The sequence below is a fragment of the Caretta caretta genome, chromosome 24 (assembly GCF_965140235.1).
Source record: "Caretta caretta isolate rCarCar2 chromosome 24, rCarCar1.hap1, whole genome shotgun sequence".
Lineage (NCBI taxonomy): Eukaryota > Metazoa > Chordata > Testudines > Cheloniidae > Caretta > Caretta caretta.
In genome coordinates, this window is record NC_134229.1 from 4091459 (window position 1) to 4115443 (window position 23985).

At 47.8% G+C, this 23985-nt stretch overlaps 1 protein-coding gene across 9 annotated transcripts in view; it reads left to right on the forward strand.

Moving 5' to 3' along the window:
* The first annotated feature begins 723 nt into the window (after window positions 1-723).
* ARHGEF11 (Rho guanine nucleotide exchange factor 11) overlaps window positions 724-23985 on the forward strand; it is an 86992-nt gene continuing 63730 nt past the window's right edge. For 8 of the 9 annotated variants that reach the window (XM_048828047.2, XM_048828043.2, XM_048828040.2 and 5 more), the window contains exon 1: window positions 724-2486. In XM_048828047.2, coding sequence (XP_048684004.1) covers window positions 2452-2486 — 35 coding nt within the window. In that variant the 5' untranslated portion in view covers window positions 724-2451. The remainder of the gene's footprint in view (window positions 2487-23985) is intronic. The other variant, XM_075122951.1, reaches the window with a different exon arrangement.

The following is a 23985-nucleotide window of genomic DNA, read 5'->3' on the forward strand; positions in this document are numbered from 1 at the left end:
TCCCTCTGGCAAGCAGGGAAGGGGACCCCGGGGGAAGGGGGGGCTGTGAATGGGGGGATCCCTCTGGCAGGCAGGGAAGGGGACAGCGGGGAAGGGGGGGGCTGTGAATGGGGGGATCCCTCTGGCAGGCAGGGAAGGGGACACCGGGGAAGGGGGGGCTGTGAATGGGGGGGATCCCTGTGGCAGGCGGGGAAGGGGACACCGGGGGAAGGGGGGGCTGTGAATGGGGGGATCCCTGTGGCAGGCAGGGAAGGGGACACCGGGGGAAGGGGGGGCTGTGAAGGTGGGGGATCCCTCTGGCAGGCAGGGAAGGGGACACCAGGGGAAGGGGGGGCTGTGAAGGTGGGGGATCCCTCTGGCACCGCAGGGGCAGGCGGGGAAGGGGACCCCGGGGGAAGGGGGGGCTGTGAATGTGGGGGATCCCTGTGGCAGGCGGGGAAGGGGACACCAGGGGAAGGGGGGGCTGTGAATGGGGGGATCCCTCTGGCACCCCAGGGGCAGACAGGGAAGGGGGCCCCGGGGGAAGGGGGGGCTGTGAAGGTGGGGGATCCCTCTGGCAAGCGGGGAAGGGGACCCCGGGGGAAGGGGGGGCTGTGAATGGGGGGGATCCCTGTGGCAGGCGGGGAAGGGACACCGGGGGAAGGGGGGGCTGCTCAGCAGCAGGAGGAGGGATTAGCTGGGGGGGGGGCAGGGATACCAGGCAGCTCCCCTCCCTCCTCCCGCCGCAGCCTGAGCTGGCCCCAGCAGGGCAGGGGAAAAGGCTGCGGCTGCCCCCTCCTCCCTGCCCTCTGTCACCTTCCCTCCTTCCTCCCCTCCCCTCCTGGGGTGGCCTCCCCCCCCCTTCCTTTTCCTCTGGGAGAGGGAGGGAGCCACTGGAGCCGGGGGGAGGCAGGGCTCCAGAGAGGAGGGGAGGCAGGGCTGGGAAAGGCTGGGGATTGAGAGCTGCAGCTAGGCCGCTCCCTGGGCAGGATCCCACCCCAGCAGCCCAGGGAGAAGGGGCTTTGGCACCCAGGGGCTCGGATTCGCCCCCCCCTGCCATTTCCAGGGGCTGGAGGAGCGCAGGAGCCGGGCAGCAAAGAGCCAGAGAGGGAGAAGGGGAAAGAGGAGAAAGGGGGTGGAGAACCCCCCTTCCCCCAGCTGGGATGCACAGAGACCAGCAATCATAATTCAACCAGAAGGGAACAGGCTTTTTACTTGGGTTTCTCCCCCCCCCCCTCGCTTCCCTGCCACTTAATGCAGTGAGAGAAGGAAGAAAACAGGAGGCGGGAGGGAGAGATATACAGGGACCTTTCAAACCAGATTTGCCAGCAAGCTCCTAACAAGAATTGGTGCAGTGTTGTGGTTTGTTTTTTCCCTTTTTTCTTCTTCTTCTTCTTCTTCCCACTGAAAGACTCAGACAGAGGAAGAGAGAGAGGCAGAGAAGCGGATGAGGGAAAGGGAGGAAGAGAAATAAAGAAGGAAAGAAGCTCCATTTCGTGGAGAGGGGGAGTTTGCAGGGAGTGATTCATTTTAGGCTGCAAGGAAAAGGATATTGGGGTTCAGAGGCAGAGTTCAAGAAAGGGGTCACTAGGCCTGGAAAGGTGGAAATTGGGGAGTCTTTTGAGGAACCAAACAAGAATTGCTATTTATTTTCAGGGAGCCTGTGGATTTTTTGCTTTCGGAAGCTGGGTTTGCATGAGCTGGTATTTTATCTTCTGGGTTTGTTTTGTTTTGTTTTCTTTTTAAGGAAGAAACCAATTTGTGTCAAGTTTTAAGAACCTTAAAATGCAGTTTGGGGGTTTAAAAAATTAGGAAATCTTTTTTATTTAATTTTTTTTAAGGGTTGAACTGGACTCAGAAATAGTGTACATATTATTGTATGATTTTTTATTGATTATTTATTTTTCAATGATAGTAAGGAAAGACCGAGCTGTTACCCTAAAAGAAGTGCCAATTTGTTGGAGAATTTGAGCTTCTGGTATTTTTTTTCTGCTACAGTTTTTCAAGTATTAGGCGAGGGATTTTATTTTAATTCTTTATTTTTTTTTGGTCTCTGCCCTGCAAACAGAAGAACAGCTGTTAAAACTGGATTATAAGGATGTTTTTTATCTGTGTTTTGCAGTTAAGACTTTAATATTTTGAAGAAAAACTGCTTTGTTTCCTTTTAATTTTCTTCGACAGCATCTGTAACCTTGAAAAGACTATTTTTGGGCGTAATATAAAGGCAAGTGCATTTTTTAAGTTTTTTTAGAAGAAAACAGGAGGGGAAAAATTAAAAAAAAGAAAAGGAAAAAAAAAGAGACCATGTTCCGACTCCAGCTCAAGATGGACCTGCAGCTTCCAGGATCTTGGTCTGTTTTCCTCTTCTGGAATTTTTTTTTTTCCGGGAGGGTGCGATTTTAAAATTATAAAAGCAGCAAAGAAAGCAGAGGACCCTGGATTTTTGGATCAGCGAAGGAGACGAGAAGAATCATGAGTGTGAGGCTTCCGCAGACTGCACTAGACAGGTATGTGTTTGTTGGGTTATTTATTTTTTTGTCCTCTTAATGCTCATGATTGAATATCAAATTTAGCGATGCTACTTTGGGATTTTGGTTCATTTTTCTGGGCAGGGCTTGTTTTGAATTGAGGAAACTGGCTACTTTGCTAGTTTGAGTGTGATGCAAATGGGGGGAGTTGTTGGGGGCTACTAGTGGTGCTACACAAATTGTGTATGGGGTGTTTTTTGTGTGTGTGTGTGTGAGAGAGAGAGAGAGAGAGAATTGGTATGTGGGTTGTGAGGATTTGCAGGCTGGGGAATGCCCTGTTTTGTTTGTCCACAGGAGGAATTGTGTGTGTGGTTTTTCTACATAAAAATGCTTTTAAATAATTTTATTCTCAGTGTGCGAGTTGCTCCCTGTCTGGGTCACCCCCCTCCCCCACTGATCCTCCAGCTTCCTCTGTTTCCATCCCTATGCAGACTGCAGTGGGCTGTGGCTGGGCCTAGTCTAGGATGGGCGTTATTACATGTATGGTACCCAGGTTCCTCTGCAGACTGTGTGGCCACTTGGTAAATTACCTAGATAAGCTCCCCTGGAAGAGGAAATTCCCTCCCCCTCTCATGCACCATGTCAGTACTTGATCCTGCAGTCCTCACGCAGGCAAGGCCCCCACTGGAAGTTAATGGGAGTCTTGACTGCAGATGTGACCCCTTTAGTGTGGTCTCTGGTGCCTGGAGTAAGGTTGTTGCAATCTGCCAAGTGATGTTGGAGAATGTGGATATGCCAGGCGGCAAGTGGGGTGTAGGCAGTGAGGTTAGTTGCTGCAGTGGGGTGGTGGTAATGGATTGGGTCAGTGCCATGCTTGCTGGGGGCTGGGGAAGGCCATTGGATTGAAACAGAGGGGAGAGAAGTGCATGGGGGATTACTCCCCCACCTCTTCCCAAAACAAAAGTCCATGCAGAAAACACTGCACTGATTCTTTCCTGGAATGCAGTATTCTCCTTTCACTGCTGTCATTGGTTTAATATCCTCCCGTGTGGAAAGACATGAGATAAAGCCGGTATTTTAGTGCATTCTGCATGCCTAGGGTTCTATTTTTATTTATTTAGTTTTTTGGTCCTATCCCTTTCTGTGCTGCTCAGAGGATTTTTATCATCCACACACACTCAGATTTCTAAATGCCACCCAAGCAGGAGCTGATCCATGGAGTTTAATCTCTCACGTGTTTTCTATAAGTTAATAATAACGAATAATATGGTGCATTTTTAAAACTAACACTTTTCATCCTCTGAGGAACCCCACTGTGCTTTAGAAGTTGCAGGCTAGGCCTGCATGCTCTTCCTAGCAGGTGTACTGTTTACTACTGCAAGTAGTCTCACTCAGTAGCAAGCACTACTCCAGCTAGTTAAAGTCACGTCTACACTCGAGGTGCTACAGCTAAACTGCTGTCGTGTAGATGCTTCCTACAGGGCCAGAAGGGGTTTTCGGTCGATGTAGGTAACCCACCCCACCTGCCCCCGGTCGGTGGTAGCTAGGTCGACAGAAGAATTCTTCTGTCAATGTAGCCGCATCCACACTGGGGGTTAGATCTGCTTAACTGGGGCGGTCAGGAATGTGAGCTTTCCGAATCCGTGACGGCCGTAGCTAGGTCGATCTAACTTCTAAGCGTAGACTAGACCCCAGGGTTTGGAGTGTTGGGAGATGGCTTCACTCTGAAATGCATCCACCCCTAGGGTGGAGGATGTCAACAGCCAATGGGGAGGAGCGAGGAACGAACCCCTTATTATGAAAAGTTCCACAGGACCTTTGAGGTGCCTGCAGCGCCGTCCCTGCTAGGATTCGAAGTGGCTTGTATTTCGGCACGCTGTGGTACTGTGTCTCTGACACCTGCCTCTGGTAGCAACTGGCTTTGGGCTGGTAGCTTCAGTTTTCCCTGAGGAGTGTTGGCTGTGCAAACAGCAATGGTCTTTCTCTGTCCGTTCAATCTCAGCTACTCCCTGTATTAGAACAAATACAGATTTTGATTAGGTAGTTATTAAACCCTGATAAGTTAGGGCCTGGTGATTCATTTACTTAAAGATATTTCTCTTGCTCTCATTGCCACAGTAGTCAAGTTTCTGTAGGCAAATGAAATCACTGCCAGAGGTGAGGCCCCACCCCCAGGGTCAGGTAACACTGTGGGCAAGCCAGGGGGCTGGCTGGGGGTGCTAAGCTGAAAGTTTGAAGCACCTAAACCACCTGGAAATTAAAATCTTTCTTGGCCGCGGTGGGCCCTGAACTCTGTGTCTGCAGGATTTCAGCTGTCGTTGAAGCTTGTAGCCCTCCTGGTTATGACGATATAGCCTTACAGCCACGGACCCAGGCAGGGCTGTCTGAGTCTGCACGCAGGCCACCCCCGGGCCTCTGCTGATGCTGGGAGCTTTCCGAAGGAGCTGTGTGATTGTCAGGAAAGCGGTAGGATGCAGAGCTGGGATTGGGACCCAGTGGGCAGTGGCCACACCCCCAAAAGTCCTGCTGACTTCGTGTGGCTGCTGAGGGGTGTGTGGGAGGCTGTGGGCTGCAGGAAAACACCCTGCAGCTGTTTATGGGGGAGAGGACAAAGGACCCCAAAATGGAGTAGAATAGTGGGAGCCTCCCTCTCCCTCAGTTCCCACTGGAGCCAAGATGCTGGGGGAGTCGGGGATCATAGAATCATAGAATATCAGGGTTGGAAGGGACCCCTGAAGGTCATCTAGTCCAACCCCCTGCTCGAAGCAGGACCAATTCCCAGTTAAATCATCCCAGCCAGGGCTTTGTCAAGCCTGACCTTAAAAACCTCTAAGGAAGGAGATTCTACCACCTCCCTAGGTAACGCATTCCAGAGTTTCACCACCCTCTTAGTGAAAAAGTTTTTCCTAATATCCAATCTAAACCTCCCCCACTGCAACTTGAGACCATTACTCCTCGTTCTGTCATCTGCTACCATTGAGAACAGTCTAGAGCCATCCTCTTTGGAACCCCCTTTCAGGTAGTTGAAAGCAGCTATCAAATCCCCCCTCATTCTTCTCTTCTGCAGGCTAAACAATCCCAGCTCCCTCAGCCTCTCCTCATAAGTCATGTGTTCTAGACCCCTAATCATTTTTGTTGCCCTTCGCTGGACTCTCTCCAGTTTATCCACATCCTTCTTGTATGGATGGTAGGAGAAAATAGTGGATACCTAGCAGACGCCATTCCAGTCCTTTTTACTTCTCCCTGATGGCTTCTGCACCCATATTCCAGTTTCCGCTGCGGCCCTTTGCTCCCTAGTCAGCAAGCTCTGACATCGGGGCATGCGTCGGGGTTCCTTTTTTTCCCCAACAGCAGAGGACCCAATGGCCAGAGGCTTCTGAGAGAAGAGCACGGACAGCACCCCGGTGGGAATCCCAAAACCCTTCCCAGTAGCTGTGGGTAGCAGGTGGTCTGAGGTTTTCACTCCAGGACACAGGAGGCTATCAGACATTCCTAGCATTTGTATCGGTCCCCGGGAAGGTTCATTTGTTTGGTTTGTCCCTGCTGATGTAACACGGGTTACATTCTTCCTCTGATCAAAAGAAGCTCAACCCAAGCCTCCGAGGCCCGCAGCGGTTTGAATCCTGGAAGAGACCCTGCTTATGTGATGGCCGACACACCAGGGATTGAATCCGGGGCCTCCAGAGCTGCTACAGCTTGAGCCAAAGAGTGAGGGCGCTCTAGGAGGGGCTGTAACAGACTCCTGTCCCCTGTGGATCAGGCACAGGGTTGCAGGGTGGAGACAACTCTGTTAGGTACCTGGGCGCACCATAGTTTGCTCTGTAGGACTCTCTATCCAGGACCATAAAAACCTCTGTGCTGTCTGCTGTGCAGGGGATGTTGCAGACCTTGTTAATGTCTCTTCTTCCAGTTGCGTGGCAGCCTGGAGGCTGCTGGGCTTCCACCCTCCGTCCCGCAAGCGGCTCCGGTTCCAGTTCTGCGCAGCTGGCATGAAAAGGGCAATGTCAGTGTAGCACCCAAGGGCGGAGCGCCTACTGAAGTGAGCGAGTGGAGACACCCCTCTAGCTCAGCTGGGTGGCCACCTGCCTGAGAAGCCGTTTTCTAGTCCTTCCTCCGGCATCTCCTGCCTGCGCTGGGATAGCAAGCGCCTTGCTGGTGGTTGTTTGTACTACTCTTGTGCTTGGGAGCCCTAGGCGTGGACCAGGACCCCAGTGTGCTAGGCGCTGTACAAACAGAACATTTACAGGTGTGTGTTGTGCCTAGCTGGGGCGCACAGGGGCACAGTGTGCCTAGGGAGTTAAAGGAGAGTGATTACAAAGTGGCTGCCTGTTTCTCATACTGGGTCAGACCAATGGTCCATCTAGCCTTGTAGCCTGTCTTTCCAACAGCGGCCAATGCCAGGTGCTTCAGACGGAGTGAACAGAACCCGCAATCATTGAGTGATTCATCCCCTATCAACAACTCCCAGCAAACAGAGGCTAGGGACACTCAGAGGACGGTGTGGCATCCCTGCCCATCCTGGCTAATGGCCCATCCTTCTCAGTGCCAGTAGGGCACTGGTGGCGAGGGGGGCGTGATGCCTTCTGTGCCCTGCAGGTGTGGGCTGGTGTGGGTGGCAAGCGAGGCATTGGTAGCGCGGGTGTCTGGGATAAGCCTTCTCCCTTGGAGCCCGGGGTGGCCATATCACGTGATAATTCTGAGCCCTTGCACAGTTTCTCGTCCAGGGATCTCAAAGCACTTTTCAAAGGTCGGTTTGGGTTAACAATCCTTGGGTGGTGGTGATCAGAGAAATGAGGAAACCCCTTGGCTCCACGCCATATAGTGAGGCTCACAAACAGAACCCAGCTAGAAACAGAAACCTTGAGCCTTAGTCGCTAGTTCACACTCCTTCTTTGAACTGGAAGTAGAACCCAGGAGTCCTGAGAAAACCGCTAGGTAATGCTGCCTTGAGGCTGGAGTTCGTGTTGTAGAGTTACAAAATATACTACCCTAAACAGGGAAGGGAAAGTGCAGCCAAAAATAGAAAGGAGAAATAACAAGGTTTATTCCTCTGCTGTTCGAATACCTTTTGCTTGTCACGTAACTGGAGCTTGTCAGGAACCTTTATGCCCCGATGAGTTTGCAATTTCTCCGCATCTCAGTTGGGGAGGTATAGGGCTGAAATGCAGCTGTACTGTGTGGCCATGGTGATGGGCTGTCAGTCGGAGGAGGGAAGGATTTCTGCCCTTTTATCCTCTGCAGGTTTCAGTTCCTCGCAAGCTAATGAAAGCAAAATAATCGGCTGCAATGTCCGCAAAGCGCTCTGCAATTTTACTAGTTAAATCTCCACAGGAAGCGGCCCACTTCTGCTCCAGCGCAGCAAATCAGATTAACTGTCTGTACCAGACAAGTGTTGGAGGGGGTGGCTCAGCAAGCTACGCATCCGTCTCCATGGAATCACGGGTTCAAATCCGTGCCTGGGTCCTCTCAGCTCTTCATCCTTACAAGGTCGAGGAATTCAGCTCCCCGCTGGCTACAGCGTAGGAGACGTTAATAAAACTAGATCTGGACTCTTTCCCCCACACGCCCAGGTGTTAGTGCGTGACAGAGGGATGCAAAGGTGATTCTTTTGTAGGAGAATGGGATTGGTCCTGCCCACTGCGTCTGTCGTGCTCTCTACCAGTGAATTGCTGTCCTCCACCCCAGAGGTGGCTGCATTTTGTTGCTAGATTTTGGTACATACAGGTATCGGTGCTGTGCTGAGCTGGCAAAGCCCTGCTCAGAATCTCATTAAAGACCAGGAAAGAATAATTGCATGTGTGTGAATTTGATCAGGAATCCCAGAAGCAGGGCTATTGGAATGGGATGGTATTTCAGGTTTGGATAGGTCAGTGAGGCTTTATCGGGACCAGAGAGGCCTGCTCAGTGGAAGACAAAGGCCCTATTATGGGCTTTGCTTGCTAAATAACCTTTCTGGTGGCAGGTAGTTCCTTTGTTTGGCCTCTGATTTTGGCCCTCGATTCTGTACTCTGCAGAACCTTTTACCTTTTAAATACGTGTGAGTTTCTGTTTCTTCTCCAGGCCACAGTTAGTACTGGGATGATGATATTACCCTAAAAAGAAAAGGAGTACTTGTGGCACCTTAGAGACTAACCAAAAAGTGAGCTGTAGCTCACGAAAGCTTATGCTCAAATAAATTGGTTAGTCTCTAAGGTGCCACAAGTACTCCTTTTCTTTTTGCGAATACAGACTAACACGGCTGTTACTCTGAAACCTGATATTACCCTAGCGATTATATAGTGCAGTTCATCAGCAGATCTCAAAGCACTTTACAAAGGTCAGTATCGCCATCCTCATTTAACAGCTGGGGAAACCGAGGCACAGAGAGAGGACGTGACTTGCCCAAGGTCACCCAGCAGGCCACTGGCAGAGTCTGGAACAGACCCAGGTCTCCTGGATCCTGAGCCAGGGCTCAGTCCCCTAGGCCACACTGCCGCTCCATCAGCAAAGTTGTATTTCTCCCCTACGGATCATCTTATTTCTCTCTCCTGGTGTGGCCTAGTGATCTGAGTGCTGCTTGCATCAAATCCCATCTCTAACGTGGTGGCACATGTGCCTCTCCATGCCTTGGTTTTGGGGATATCGATGCCTCGCAGCAGGGTCATGGGGACCAGTTGGTAAAGGTCCTTCGATGGAAAGTGGCAGAGTTTGATGCCCTGGGCCTGGGAATTTCCTTGCCTGTCATGGTTTCAATACCAACTTCCTACAATAGGCATGAGGCTTCAGCCAGGGTACGAAATAAATCCGGCTCTGCAGCCATATTTAGTGCCTCCGAGGTTGAAGCTATGCATTACATGGTTATTCTTGTCCTTTGGGTCTAATGGCAGAGACATGGGCCCTAAGTCTTGGTGGTCTGTTTTTTATTTTACTCCTGTTGGCTTTAATGCACTGGGTCAGAATAGACCAGAGTTTGTTCCTGCTGCAGCTGATTGGAGTGCCAGCTTCCGGACCCTGGCATGCACAGTAGGGAGGACCCCGTATTGGCAGCCCGTTAGAATGAGCCTTCTGTCTCAGCACATTGTGCCCGAAAAATGAAATAACTTCTGTGAGTAACTGAGGGACAGAGGCAGATTGTTCACGGCATGGCATGGAGAGATGCTTGGGATATCAAATTGCAGTGAGCAGTTTCCCTGTTCTGCTGGCGTTGGCCTCGCGTCACCCGCTGGAATCCCTAGTTAGCCGGCTCTTTATCGTCTGTGTTACAGTCCCACTTCTGGGCGACGGCCACATGGATGTGACATTGGCACAGCATTGTCTTGTAAGAATGAGCCTGCTTCATTCATACCAGCAAGCTCTAGCGTGGAAGCTGTTCCCTCTCGGCGCGCTTTCTGCAGAGAACAAGGTTTCCTTTCCCCCTTCTTGTGGAAGAAGCTGGGACGGGGCATTGTAAATATGGCCTTAGAAGACTTGACACTCACTTGAACAGCTCCTCAGCTCTGTTTGTTGAAGTGGCTGGATTCTGTGATGTTGCGCCGACTGGGAAGATCTCTTGCAGGCCTGAACTTCCATCCAGGCCTGCCTGAGGACCTGATCTGGACACTTCGAATGTGCCCATCACAGTGGAATCTAGGCACCATCAAGTCTGACTATGTCAACACATGCCACTGCATCCACTCTTCGCTTTGGTTGGAAAACCTTGCCTTCATAGCCTAGAAGATGCAAGTAGAAATGTACCAACAGGGCAGCTGTTGATTATTCTGCAGTTGGAATGTGGCATTTTTCACAGCAGGTGTACAGTTGATACTGGGGAACACACCTCCCAGTGACCCCGATCCAGCAGTCCACTGGAGATCTCCTGTAAAAAGTACACACCTCTTTAACCCCTGGGCCATGTGCCCTGTCAGAGGTGGGAATGGAACCCAGGAGACCTGAGTTCTATCCAAGTTTGCTGTTGGTGGTTACTGGGCTATGGGGACTTTAACCTCTGGGTGGCTGATCTGACAGTAGCCCAGGTGAGTGGTGAACAAAAGCTGTGGTGATCTGATGGCTGGTTAGCAGCCCCCTGTGCGGAATGTTTGGTGGGTCTCTGCCTCCTTCCCAGTATCCACACAAGCCCATCACTACGCTGGCAGTAACTGGGCATCCTTGTTGAAAACCTCCACAAGGGTGAGTGAACTACATGCAGGAGGGAGTCCAGTCTCAGGAGTCTTTCCAGGTTGGGGTTGAGGCACGCGGGGAGGGAGGATAGGACTGGTTTGCGGATAAATAGAGAGAGAGCATTTCTGCCTCCAGATCTGTCGTTCTGGCCACTTTCATCAGCCCTAAATTCTCACTCTTCAAAATAAACAAACCAGACAGATGCTGGTTGCATTCTCCTGCTGCAAGGTTCTTGTTTCCATGCTGAGAGAGAGTGTGTGGGTGGTGGTGGTGGTGGGGATGGACTGTGGATGGAGGGCAGGTATTTGCTGGGAAAAAAACACTTTCTTCATGTAAATTTCTAATAAACCGAAAAAACCATCCGGAAGACTAAAAATAAATAGGGTATGTCTACACTGTGGAGACGATAGCCCCGTCTTCCAGATACAGCTTACGCTGACAGAAGTTGGTTTCCTGACAGTGTAGGAACATCCCCTTTGCTCTGTCTAATTTTTAGGCGTGTGAGGCTGTTGGTTAAGGCACCTGTCCAATCTGGCCTTGAGGCAAGGATTACTTCCTGATTTTTCTCTCTATTGCAGTCAGCTCATGCCCTGAAGCATGAGACATGGTTACTCTTAACTTGTGCTGTATAAGTGCAAATACTGGGCTTAACATTTTCTAGCCCTTTTTGTTTTTAATAGCCAGATTGTCCTCCGCTGCTTTTATCTAAGCCCTTGTCTTGTCTACATGGTGGAAGCTGACTGGCCTCTCTATTCCAGAACAGCTCTCTCTGTGGACACACTGTTCCAGAGTGAAAGTGACTTTTATTCCAGAATAAGTGTGTCCACACAGAGAGTGGCTCCAGAACAGCTAAATTATACTGGAATTATGATGGTTTATTTCCCTGTGTAGACGAGGCTTGAGGCACCAATCACCACAGTATCTGTGTCAGTGCATCTGCAACTTGGTCTCAGCTGGTCTCTTTTAACACGGGCATTGTAGCAGTGTGGTGTGAACCTGCTCCCATTACCACACTGTCCTGTGGAAACTGATACCCAACTGTGTCTTTGTGCCGTGGAGGACCCAGCAAATAATTGCACCGGCATCTTTGAGGTGGAGAGTGAATGGGGGTGGGGGTTGATGGCTCTTCTGTGTCGTTTCTGGAAAGTTATAGGATCGTACCCCTCCTTTAGGGCTTGACCCTGAGGTGTGCTGTTCCTCTAAAGGGAGTTGCTTCCTTATAGAATTAATATTCCTGGGCCATGGAGTGTAATACGCGATTATGCTCGTGATAAAAGGGGGAGCATTGGTTTGGGGTCGTGGCGTCAGTTTGGAGTCATGGCATCTTATTTTTGAATAGGCCTTCCCTGTTTTAAATGCAGAGCACATCGGTAACCAGCGAGAGAGGGCCTGGCTGAACTGAATCAACACGGCTTTTTAATAGCAGTGGCCTACATCTGCTGAGGTCCCTTCCAGCCCTACATTGCGATGATTCCCTCAAGATGTCATCTAGTCCAGCCACCTGCTCTGAGGAAGGACCAAGTAAACCTAGGCCAGCCCTAAAAGGGGTTTCCTTCTCTTAAAAACCTCCAATGATGGAGATTCCACAGCCTGCCTTGGAAGCCTGCTTCAGAGCTTAACCACCCTTAGGGCTAGAAAAATTTTCTTAATGTTTAACCAACATCTCCCTTGTTGCAGATTAAGCCCTCTACTTCTTGTCCTACCTCCAGTGGCCATGGAGAGCCATTGATCACTGTCCTCTCTATCACAGCCCTTAACATATTTGAAGACTTTCAGGTCCCCCTTCAGTCTTCTTTTCTCAAGACTAAACATGCCCGTTTTTTTAACCTTTTCATATAAAAGGTTTAGAAAACGTGACCTATCATTTTTGCTGCTCTCCTCCAGACTGTCTCCAGTTTGTCCACATCTTTCCTAAAGTGTGACACTTAGAACTGGATGCAATACTCCAACGGAGGTCTCATCGGCACCTAGTAGAAAAGGACAGTGACCTCCTGAGTCTTACATACAGCACTCCTGTTAATTAGGCTTTTTGCAGCTGCATCACACTGTTGATTCATATTCAGTTTGTGATCTGCTGTAACTCTGGATCATTTTTTTTTTTTTTAAGCATTACTACTCTCTGGCCAGACGTTCCCCCTTTTGCAGTCGTGCATTTGATTTTTTTCCTTCTTAAGTGTAGTACTTTGCACTTGTCTTTATTGAATTTCATGTGTTTGTGAGGGGGAATAATACACACACACAAAATCTCCCAAGGCCTGTTTTGCCACTGCCCTGCACTATGTGTAGTCTTTTCCACCAGGGCAAAGTAGGTGTGAAATGCTACAGCTCTGTAATTGACCCCACACAATGCAGGGTGATGGAAAGTTGGACCCTACCATTAGAGGTGGTGTGATGGAATTGGTGTTGATTAACTCATTCTTACTATAAACCCTGGGCTTATCATTTCACCATCAGATACAGAAGCTGGGGTGAAACTAGGTAAACTTTCCACTCCATTTTTTGTCAAAGAGCTGATGCTGCCAATTTCGAGGTAGACTTGTCTAGTGGTTAGAACAGAGGGCTGGGAGCCCGGGCTCCTGGCTGTTAGAGCTATGGACAATACAAAGGAGTTTTTAAAGTATATTAGGAACAAAACAAATCTTAGGAGTAGTGTAGGCCCATTACCAGGTGGAGATGGTAAAATTGTTTGATGATGACTCAGAAACATTCAGGAAATATTCCTGTTTCATAATTGGAAAGATGCGGGATGATAAAATTGTATTGCATGAGGGATGACTAAGCTCTTTCCGGTCCATTAGTAACCAAGGGGGATGTTGAACAACATTTCAAATCAGCAGGCTGGGATCACTTGCACCCAAGAGTCCTTAAAGAGCTGGTTGTGAAGATCTCTGCGCCCCTGATGTTAATTTTTAATCAATTGTGGAATGCCAGGGAAATTCCAGAAGACTGGAAAAGGACCTTCTCAGGGAGAAAGTCCTGGGTACTAAAGGGTTCTTTAGTCCAGTGGAGAAAGGCAGAACAAAAACCAACAGTTGGCAGCTGAGGCCAGACAAATTCCAATTAGAAATAAGGCACACATTTTGAACATGGAGGGTGAGCGACCATTGGAACAAACTGCCAAGGGAGGTGGTGGATTCTTAGTCTCTTGATGTCTTCATATCAAGACTGGATGCCTTTCTGGAAGAGATGCTTTAGCCAAACACAGCTGTTGGGCTCAAGACACGAGTAACTGGGTAGAGTTTAAGGGCCTGTGATATATATATCAGCTTGGAAGGATTCGATTTTTATCAGTAAATGTCGATTTCACCGTGCACGCACGCACAGGCTGATGAAAAGATATTTCTGTCCATAATTTAAATTTACAGCGAGGCACAGTAAGAAAAATGCTCCTTGAGACACAATTAGGGTTTAATTTAAGGATATTGGCTTTGTGTATTTTGACATGATGTTGACAGTTTGTGTTTTAATGGTTATAAAGCTTTAATTTTTTGAATCTCAGCATCTACTGTCATTAAATAGTTCTCTGACCTCCCCCCACAATTTCCTGCAACTGTGAACATTTAAAATTGATAAAAAAAATGCTTTAAAATAACCATCTATATTATCTATTGAAATTATTTAAAAAAAACAAACAACCGAATTCTGCCAAGCCTGGATATATGGGAGGACAGGCTAGATGATCTAAGACAAGGGTTCTCACAACAAATTTTTTGGTGGCCTCAGAGTGCGGCCACCAACTCTGGCTGGTGGCTGTGCTGACAATTTTTCGTAAATTATTTAATTAACTTTAGGAAAAACAAATAAATACGCACATATACACGTCCAAATCATTGTAATTTATTTATGTAGGGTTTTTTCAGACTCAGGAATAAAAATAATTTGCAGTTGCCTCTATTGTTTACTGGACATAAACAGAATAGATACACAAATAAGGTGCTTCACTTGTTCTTGTCTTTTTGTTGTTGTTTCTTTTGCTTTTTTGGTTGCACTTTCCCCCCCACCCACCACGCCTTGCTAGCTGGTAACTCTTCTGCTGTGAAAAGTGATATTTGTATGTTTGTTAATATCACTTTTCACAGAAGACTTACTCAGCCCTGGCAAGCCCTGGGACAAATTAAGCCGTGGATGGGGAGTTGGGCAGGGAGGCAGTGGGGCTCCGGGACAATGGGGTGAGGGGAGGGGGTGGTGAGCCTGGAGCTGGAGGCTGAACCAGAGCTTGCCACTGCGTGGACGGAGCCCAAAGCCCCATGATCGAAGCCTGCCTCCCCTATGCCCGGGAAAGCGGGGAATTCACCAGCTGCTTGCACCTCCAGTGTTTGTGTCTCCAGAGGGAAGCAGGGCCCAACCGCTGCTGGGGGAAGGGCCACTGCTTTGCGTCCCCCTGCCCCCATCACAGCCCAGGAGGCTGTGGCTGCAAGAAAAAACCCTGGCGGCCACATTTGAGAAACACCGAAAGGGTCCCTTCTGGCCTATGAATGGGAAACTACTACCATCTCTGCTACTGCTTCATTGTGTGACTTGGGGCAAGTCATGTCAAAGATCCGTGCCTCAGTTTCCCCCATCTAGAGATGAAAAATTCCTTAGTACCAACAAGGAAATATATGCAACAAGTCGCTCTGTGGGGAATAAGAACATCCACTGAGAGTGGTACTGTCACCTCCTTGCATAAGTGCTGGAACTAAGGGTGCGGGGAGTGCTGCCCGCACCCCCTGGCTTGAAGTGGTTTCCATTATATACAGGGTTTACAGTTTGGTTCCAGCACCTCTGCTTCCTTGCCATAGGCTGCTGTGTCACTGTTGCATTTTCCAGTGTAATTTAGACTGTGAATTTCTTTGGGGTAAAGGCCGTATTGTTCTGATTGGCCTGTAAAAGCCTCATGCATGCTAATGGCACCATAAAGATCCTAATTCTTCACCCGCTTTTTGTAAAATGCTCTGAAATCCTGCTGAAAGGTGTTAACATGGTGGGGATAAATATTGCTGTAAGTTTGTTCATCTCTTTCCTGGGCCTAGACATAGTCTCTCTTAAACATAAATAAATCGAGGCATCTCTCTCTCTCTTTCTAGTTCCATTTTTAGTTTTCAAACAGTGAAGTATCAGTGATTGGACTGGAAGGTTTAGATTCCTTCAGACTTCATAGCGCGCTCGTCTGGTATGGATGCTTCACGCTGAAATACAGGGCCATGCAAGTAACTTAAATGAATGCAGGGTTTGTGTGAGCAGACCCCCTCTGCCCACCCGGATCCCCCTTGACTTCAGTTCTGCCCTCATGGGTCAGGTTCTAGGAGCAAGCGGGGAGGGGTGTAACTGCAAAGTTGACAGCTGCTGTTGCTCAACCTTAACTGTGTCCCCTTGTGCGTATCCATTACAAAATTGGCTGGAGCTAGGTGACGGTTGCAGTAGGAATGAAAAGTCCCACCATTCGCTGAGCTGCATCCATTGTCATGGGCATACATGTCTTAGTATCCTCGTAGAGTCTGCCAGGTGCTAGTATTGTCCTTTGTCGACAATAAACCTGGCCTGGTGCCTTCGTCCCTTAACAGATCTTGTGGTCATTGGGTGATTCGCTCGAGGTCTGGCTGTCTGCACAGAGCTGGGGCAGCACATAGGGAGAACACACACAGCCAAACATCTAACCCCAGCTGTAATGCTTCTTGAATAATGCAGCTTGAAGTATGTATGTTGTGTGACTGCCATGGTGGAGAAGATGCTAAGTCAAAATCTGTGGAGGCTGAAATCCTTGATCTTGCCCCAGGACAGAAGCTGGCGGAGTAAATACATCGTTAGTGGGAGAGCTGGGGGATGGTTGGGTGGGGAGTAAATGATGATCATTGTAGATATGGCCTGAGGCTTGGCCTACACTTAAAAGTTAGGTTGAAATAGCTTTATTGATCGGGATATGAAAAAACCACACCCTTGACCGATGTAGCAGTGCCGACCTAACCCCCAGTGTAGATGCAGTTATGTCAACAGAATTGTGCTTCCATCAACATAGCGAGCTGTGTTTGGGGAGGTGGTGCTCCTGCACCGATGGAAAATCCCTTCCGTTGGTGTAGGTTACATCTGCACTGCAGGATGGTGTCGGCATCGCTGTGCTTGGATCGTCTCCCGAGTGTGGATATACCCTTAGTGTTGAACAGAAAAACTTAATCAAGGGGTTAAACAAATTGAAGTAATAAACAGTGTAAAGGTGATTGTAAGCTCTCTAGGGCTGGGACCTCTTTCTGTCATTTCCTAAGCCCCTCTGCATCGCTCTGGGGCTTGATTTCTCCTCTGGAGCTCATCTACATGCCAAATTGCTCTAGCTTAACGTAAGCCCATGTCTACACACACACATTGTACCACTAGTGTAACTTCATCCGTCCTAGGGCTTGTGCCAGTAACACTGTATCAGTAGAAAAATCACCCCCTTCAGTGTATGGTTTTATCAGTATAAAAACGGTGTGTAACAATGCCTCGAGGGGTGTTTTAAACGGATTTAGTGAAACTAGTGCATGGATGCGCTTAGGGCTCGTCTGCATGAACGTTTAGTTTGCGACAAGCTGGCTTGTGAATCCACCCTGCACGAGCCTGCTGTGGACGAGCTATCCGTGTGGTCCCTGCTGACGCAGTTCGACCAAGTGGCGCTCCATTTCTGTGCCGCAGTTTCCCTATCTGTGTGAACTTGGGGCGGGGTGGGAATAATGACATTTACCCATTTTTTGTAACGTGTGCTGAGCTTTGTGGATAGAAAGCGCTCAGGGTTACTGTTAATCTTACTTGGCTTCCTTTGCTGTAATAATGATATTTTGCATTTACATGGGACCTTTCAGGTTCAAAGTGCTTTGCAAACTTTACCTAATTATGGCATAAATACTTATTTATGCCTTTATCACTTATTTCTGCCTCCTGGGCGCCTGCTCTCTAATCTTTCATGACCTCTGGAAAGCAGAGGCTATGCAGCTCTTGATCCAGAAAGCCTCCGTTCAGAACCTCACCTATGGCTTTCAACCTGCTCCTCCAGTCTTAGGCTGCAGCCACCTTTTGAGAAACTTGCCGGACTAGAACCTGGAGCACTCTTCTATATGGGGATGCAACATATGTTACAGGCATGGTGGGTGATAACAGAGGCTCTGATCAGAGTCTCAATGTGCTAGGTACTGTACATAACATAACTCAGTTGGCTTCAAGAGGCAGCTTTGGGCGAGGATGCTCTTAAATGGATTGTAAGCCTCATTTACATTGGTTTCGCTTGTCGAATTCACAGGGCACACCCCAAACTTTCTAACTAGTTTTTAACCAGTCTGTCCACCCAGTGGCTTGCAGTGTCTGAACTAAATCAGTTTTTAAACAGATTTTTAGTTGAACTGGTGCAATGTCTGTGTGTAAACAAGCCCTCAGACTGGTGGTGGGGGAAAGAAGGTGAGTGATTGTTAAATTTCAGACGAAATAATTCTGAACTCTAGGGAAGGTATATTAACTAGTTGCGCCCAGCAATACATCTCTTTAAAGTTCATTGCATTCTCTGGGCCCAGTCCTGCCACGTGCTCAACACATTTTCCAAATGGCTGACGGGATTATTAAAAAAGACTAGGAATCGAGCCTCCATGACCCCTTGGTGGCTTTGTAAACTTCAGCATAGAAGGTGGTTTTTTATTTTTTTTTTTTTTGGATACTTAAAGTTAATAAACAGAGATATTTTATAGCACTGATTTTAGGCCTCGTTGAAACACAAGTGCGGTTTTCGTTATAAGGGTATTGTTAAACCAGCCCTAGTGTGGACACAGTTTTATCTATCATAAAGGTGCCTTGTACCGAAATAGCTCATTCTTATATAGGTATAAAGGACCCTAATACTGCAGTCCTACTGAAGTCAATGGGACTAATCACAAGCTAAGGTTAAGAACGTGCTTAAGTGCCTTGATGGACTAGAGCGAAAATACCACTGAATGCCCTAAAATAAATTTAGGGCTAGTCTACATGGGAAGCACTGTATGGGTGCAACCACACTGATGCGCTGTGTAGTACATCTGGTGAAGACGCTCTGTGCCGACCACAGAGAGCTCTCCGTTGGCATAAGAAATCTACCTCCGCAAGGGGCGGTAGCTAAGTCGGGGGAGATGTCGGGGTGGGGACGGGGGTTAGACAATGGAAGGGTCAGGCAATAATATAATGACACTAGACATTGAGATTCGAAAAGCAAAAGCTTTATGACCATTAAAACACAAACTGTCAACATCACCTGTCAGAAGGTACAAAATATTTTTCTTAAATCAAACTCTAATAAGTTCTCAAGCAGCAGTTTTCTTATGTTGCCAGTCTGTAAATTTGAATGATTATCAATGAAAATATTTTTGCACTGATTTGTGTGTGTACGGGCGAAATTGACCTTTACCAGTAAAAATCTAATCCTTCCGCGTCTGGTTACAGGGACTCCTAAATATGTGGTGTAACTATTGTAGGTAAAAGAAAAAAAGCTCCCAAATGCAATTTTATTCCCCCACACCCTTCTTTAAATTTACGGCATTGCTTTACCAAAATGTAAACCTACCTCTGTTTGTACTGAAACTAAGAACCAGACAGTTAATTACAAAACTCCCCTGTGCATCATCCCTTAACGATTTTACAGAGAGGCCATGAAACAAGCCCATGAGATAAAACTCCACATCCAAACCCATCATTTTCTCCATCCTTGGTTTTTCCAAATGGCCTGGCAGAAAGGTGGGCTATGCAGTCTGGGAGCGCCTACAGACCACAGCTGAGATTGGGGCCTTGTAGCCTTGGTTTCTGTACAAATGTGCTGTAGAAGACGGGGGGAAAATTTACAAAAGCACCTAAATGACATAGACTCATGGATGTTAAGGCCAGAAAGGATCGTCATGATCATCTAGTTTGACCTCCTGCATGGTGCAGGCCACAGAATCTCACCAACCCTCTCCTGCAATAGACCCCTAACGTCTGCCTGAGTTTCTGACATCCTCCAACCATGCTGCGCGTAAGTCCCATTGAAAGTCAACTCCCTTAGCCATGAGACTAAATTTTCTCTTGCTGGAATGCCCTGCCTTGTTCACTTCCAACTTCTGCAACATATGAGGCAGGGGTCTTACAGACAACAGCCTCCTTCACTACCCAACCCTGATTAACCCCCAGAGCTGGGCCAGTCTGTGCAATGAATTAACTGGGGTGTTGTGGAAAAAATAATATGTGATCATGCAATTAAAGATGTCCAGTCAGGTTTGGGAGCCAAGATTGGATGGCGCATGCTCAGTGAAGACAGACTATCCAGATATTGTAGCTGTGAAAATCTCCCAAGTTCTATTGAGCATGTGAAAATTGCAGTTTTTATGAAGATTTATAACTGGGCCAAATGGGGAGGATTTTCAAGGGGACTGAAAAGACACATCCCTGACATCCGATGAAGTGAGCTGTAGCTCACGAAAGCTCATGCTCAAATAAATTGGTTAGTCTCTAAGGTGCCACAAGTACTCCTTTTCTTTTTATCCCTGACACAAAGGTCCAGCCACTGCTTCAAAGCATTGGTGTGCTCGACCTGTTCAAAGAAAAAGTGGCCAGCATTTTTAGCACTGGCGAAAGAAGGGGTATTTTTCCCGAGCCCCATTCTTAGAAACAGCTTAACCATTCTCGCTGAAAATCCCCCCCGAAAAGTCAGCCTGAGGCCGACACACAGCCTGAGTGGTTGAAGTTTGACAAAGATATAAGCCACAGAAAACAGGATCTTATAAGGGGAGACGTCTGCCTTGTCAACAGGTGGGGCTGGTGCCAACAACTATAATGTCGTAGCCCAGTCTCTGATCTGGGTTGGGACAAAACACAATGGGAGCAGTGAGTCCGTTGTAAGACCCGATCCCAAAATGACAGCTATTTCTTCCTAAACGGCAGCTTTCATTTTTGTTCCTATGATCAGTCCTGATCAACCTTCCCGTAACTTACAGACGAGAACATTTTACAGGCTGATTTGCTCCTGTGTCCACGCCAGGGATTACGTTGGTTTAAAAAAAAAAAAAATTGCAGCCCTAGCAGAAATACTTATCCTGGCATAAATCCGTGTGTAGACCAGGGCTTAGTCAAAGGTTTGCAAAAGGGCATGTGGACACTGTGATTTGGTTTAAAACAGGCTTATTTTGGCCCATTTGTAAAATGCTTTCTCTTCCGAGGAGGTGGTTCTGGGGGCCAGGGACCATTTGGAGACTTAAAAAATCCCAGCTTCTCAAACTGCGTGTTTGCCAAGCCCCAGCTGGAGACTGACCCACTTTAAGGATTTGATCCTGTTTCTCTCTTAATCTTTTAATTGCAGCATTTGTTCCGCTCTGGCTCCTTAGACGAACGCGTTTTCTTTGCCTTAGGTGTTTTTTTTTTTTCCCCCTCTCGTTTTTTAAAGTCTGCTCTAACACAAGGTTCTGGGCATGCTCTGGCTTTGCAGTTGGCTGTGATCAGAAGAGGCTGTCCTCTAATGTGGAGAGGTAGGGAGCTGTTCGGAGTCCCACACCTTGGACGGGCCAAAGGGGAAATAAGGAAAGAGGGTGGGGTTAAGGATTCGTGGTACCAATGAGAAATCTGTCTCTGTTCTTGCTTTGGCCAATACCTTTCAAGGTGCTGTAGGCCCTCCTTTCCTACTGTTGTCAAATCCTGCTGACCTCTACCTTGCAGAATCCGGCCCTGCTGTTAGCAACACTCGTTCATAATCTGGAGTCTAGACTGCTGGAGGAAAGCTGGAAGAAGTCAGATGTCATTTGCTGTGACCCCTCTGATGGGTTATTGCAACAGGCTCTACCTGGGGGTATCTGCGGAAGTGGCCTGGAAGCTCTGGCTGATCCAGTTGTGGGTGGTGGGATGCTGACGTGAGTTGAATTTATGTTTGCGTTGCTGCACTGGCTGGTGCAAATTCAAGGGACTGTCTACTGTACATAAGGCCTGGAGGGCTCTAGAAATGGGCTATATTAAGGATCACCTTGCCATCTCTGACCCATGGCTCAGTGCTTAATTTGTAATTAAAGTGGTGCCGGGGCTCAAGCAAAGATTTACTTTCATAACTGACGCAGCGAGCCCAAAGCTGCTAGGGCTACGAACCGCCAAGCCCAGAGGTGCCGGGGCTTGGCCCTGGCCTGATTCCGCACTCACTCACCTTGGGGCAACCCACTGACATCAGTGGGTGGACAAACTCATGCACACCCACACATTTTCTTCCTTCCAAGAGGGAAGCTTGTGGGTGCTATAGGCAGAGCTCTCTTGGGCATCTCCAGGAAGCTGCAGAAGGTGTTTCTTTGCCACGCCCTTTCCCAACTGATAAAATCTTTGTTTCCCAGCTGCCTAGTAAATCTGAAGGCACATGTGGTTTGGCCTTTCTTAAGGGAATCTTGAATGTCATTCCTTAAAGCCTTGTAACGCGCCCAGATATCATGGTGGTGGGCAAATCAGTTAAACGCGTGTAGTAATTATAATCTGGGTGATAGGCTGTTGGTGAAGGATGTTAGAAACCTGTAGCTCCATCTTGCTCTATGGGCAGAGTAGGTAACATATAATGCATTTATAATTCTGAACCTTTATAACTTGTTTTAATTAAGTAGGTTAATTATCCCTATTTCACAGATATGAAAACTGAGGCTCACAGAGAGAACGTGACTAGCCCAAAGTCACAGTGTGAGTCAGTGGCAGAAATGGAACCCAGGAGTCCTGGCTCCCAGTTCCCTATTCTAGCACCAGATTCTTTGGAGGGCAGGACGTCAGAGAACTCCAAACACTCTTCATTTCATTCAAAGCAAATCGTTTTCTTTCTTAAGAATCATTGATGAAAAACATCTTTATTTCTGAAAAACTGAACTGTAATTTGCCTAAAAATAACTCTCTCTAAAACCAGGAAAAATAAAAAACCTCAAACAAGAAGCCTTAATTATACAACTAATAAGGGAAGATTGTATGATGCCCAGATGCAAGTATAACACAGAGATGGTGCGGGTGTGTCCGTAAGTGACTTCAGAGGATGCCAGTTTGCGTTAGGCAGTAAGTTCCCCTCTGAAAACTATGGCCTCATACTTGCATGATCCAGTTGATCTTGAAGGAATCTCAAAGCCTCTTCGTGCGCCAGGGTTTCATTTTTTGTGCCTTGCCTGCGCTAGAAAAGTTTTGCTGGCATAGTTACACTGGCATAAGTCTACCGGCAAGCCATCCTAGTGTAGCTGCAGTTTATGCCGGCATAAAAATGCTTCACTTGTCATAGTTTATGCCACTTCCCTGAGAAACATAAGCTGTAGTGGCAAAAACACTTTTAGGTCCATATCAGTGCGCCTGTGCAAGGGCTTACACCGGTGTAGGCATGTAGTTTTCTTTTAAACTGATGCAGCTATGCCAGAATAAGCCCTAACGTAGATGCACTTATCCCACCATAAAAAAGATTTTTCCCACGACAGCTAATGTCTTTCAGGGAAACGGTGTAAGCAATTTCATGGTGGGAATGTGGTTGCCAGAGCCCCGTGGGCCAGAGATTTCTGCTGGGAATACCCCAGTACCTCACTGATGTGGGGATGGTCTTTACTGGGTTCAACAATGCAATTTATAGCTGAGAGTAAGGCAATAAATTGACTTTTCAGTGGATTCCATCGCACGTTGGTTTATAAAGGGGTCAGATAGCTAAAAAGTTGGCAGGTCAGAAACTCAAGAAGGAGTGAGAATGGTTGAGGATGCTGATGCCCTGTCAAGGAGTATCTTAACTGAAATAAATGGTTGAAAGATAAGATCCACCGGTCGATATCAAAGCATCTTGGGAAAATAACATCCATTATCCATGAGACTGCGGACAGGGCACACTGCAGGAATGAAAATCAATAACGAGGGGACTGAAATATAGCAACGCTGCAAGCTGTGTCGGGAGCGGGCTGTACGTAACTTTCGTCCATGCTTTTGAATGTAATAATGGAAGGAAAGTGATGCTATTCGGCTGGGATACTTTTGATCGAGCCCTTTCAGAGGACTCCGTAAGAGTTGCCAAGCCCATGTTTGAATTTCACGGCCCAGTCCTATTATCGGGACAAGACAACAACAACTGTGTAAACTATGCAGCATTTTTATGCAGGTATCAGCCACATCTACACTAGGAGGCTTTGCCAGATAGCTATGCCAGCAAACTCATCTAGTGTAGACAAGGTTGCACATAGCACTCTAAGGCCTGGTCAGTACTGGTGCTGAGAAAAGGAGTAATCACTCCCCTAACCGATGTCGTGTTGCCGGTATGAGTGTTAAGTGTAGAGCACACTACATTTTGCTTTGCTTTGATGACACCTGTATAAAGCTGTACACCCATATCCCTTACTGTGGCTGCAGTCATACCGGTTTAAAGATGTTTATACTGGTATACTAGTCCTATACAGGAAGAGGAATAAGCCATACTGGTTTAAGTTCCTTTTGTGCT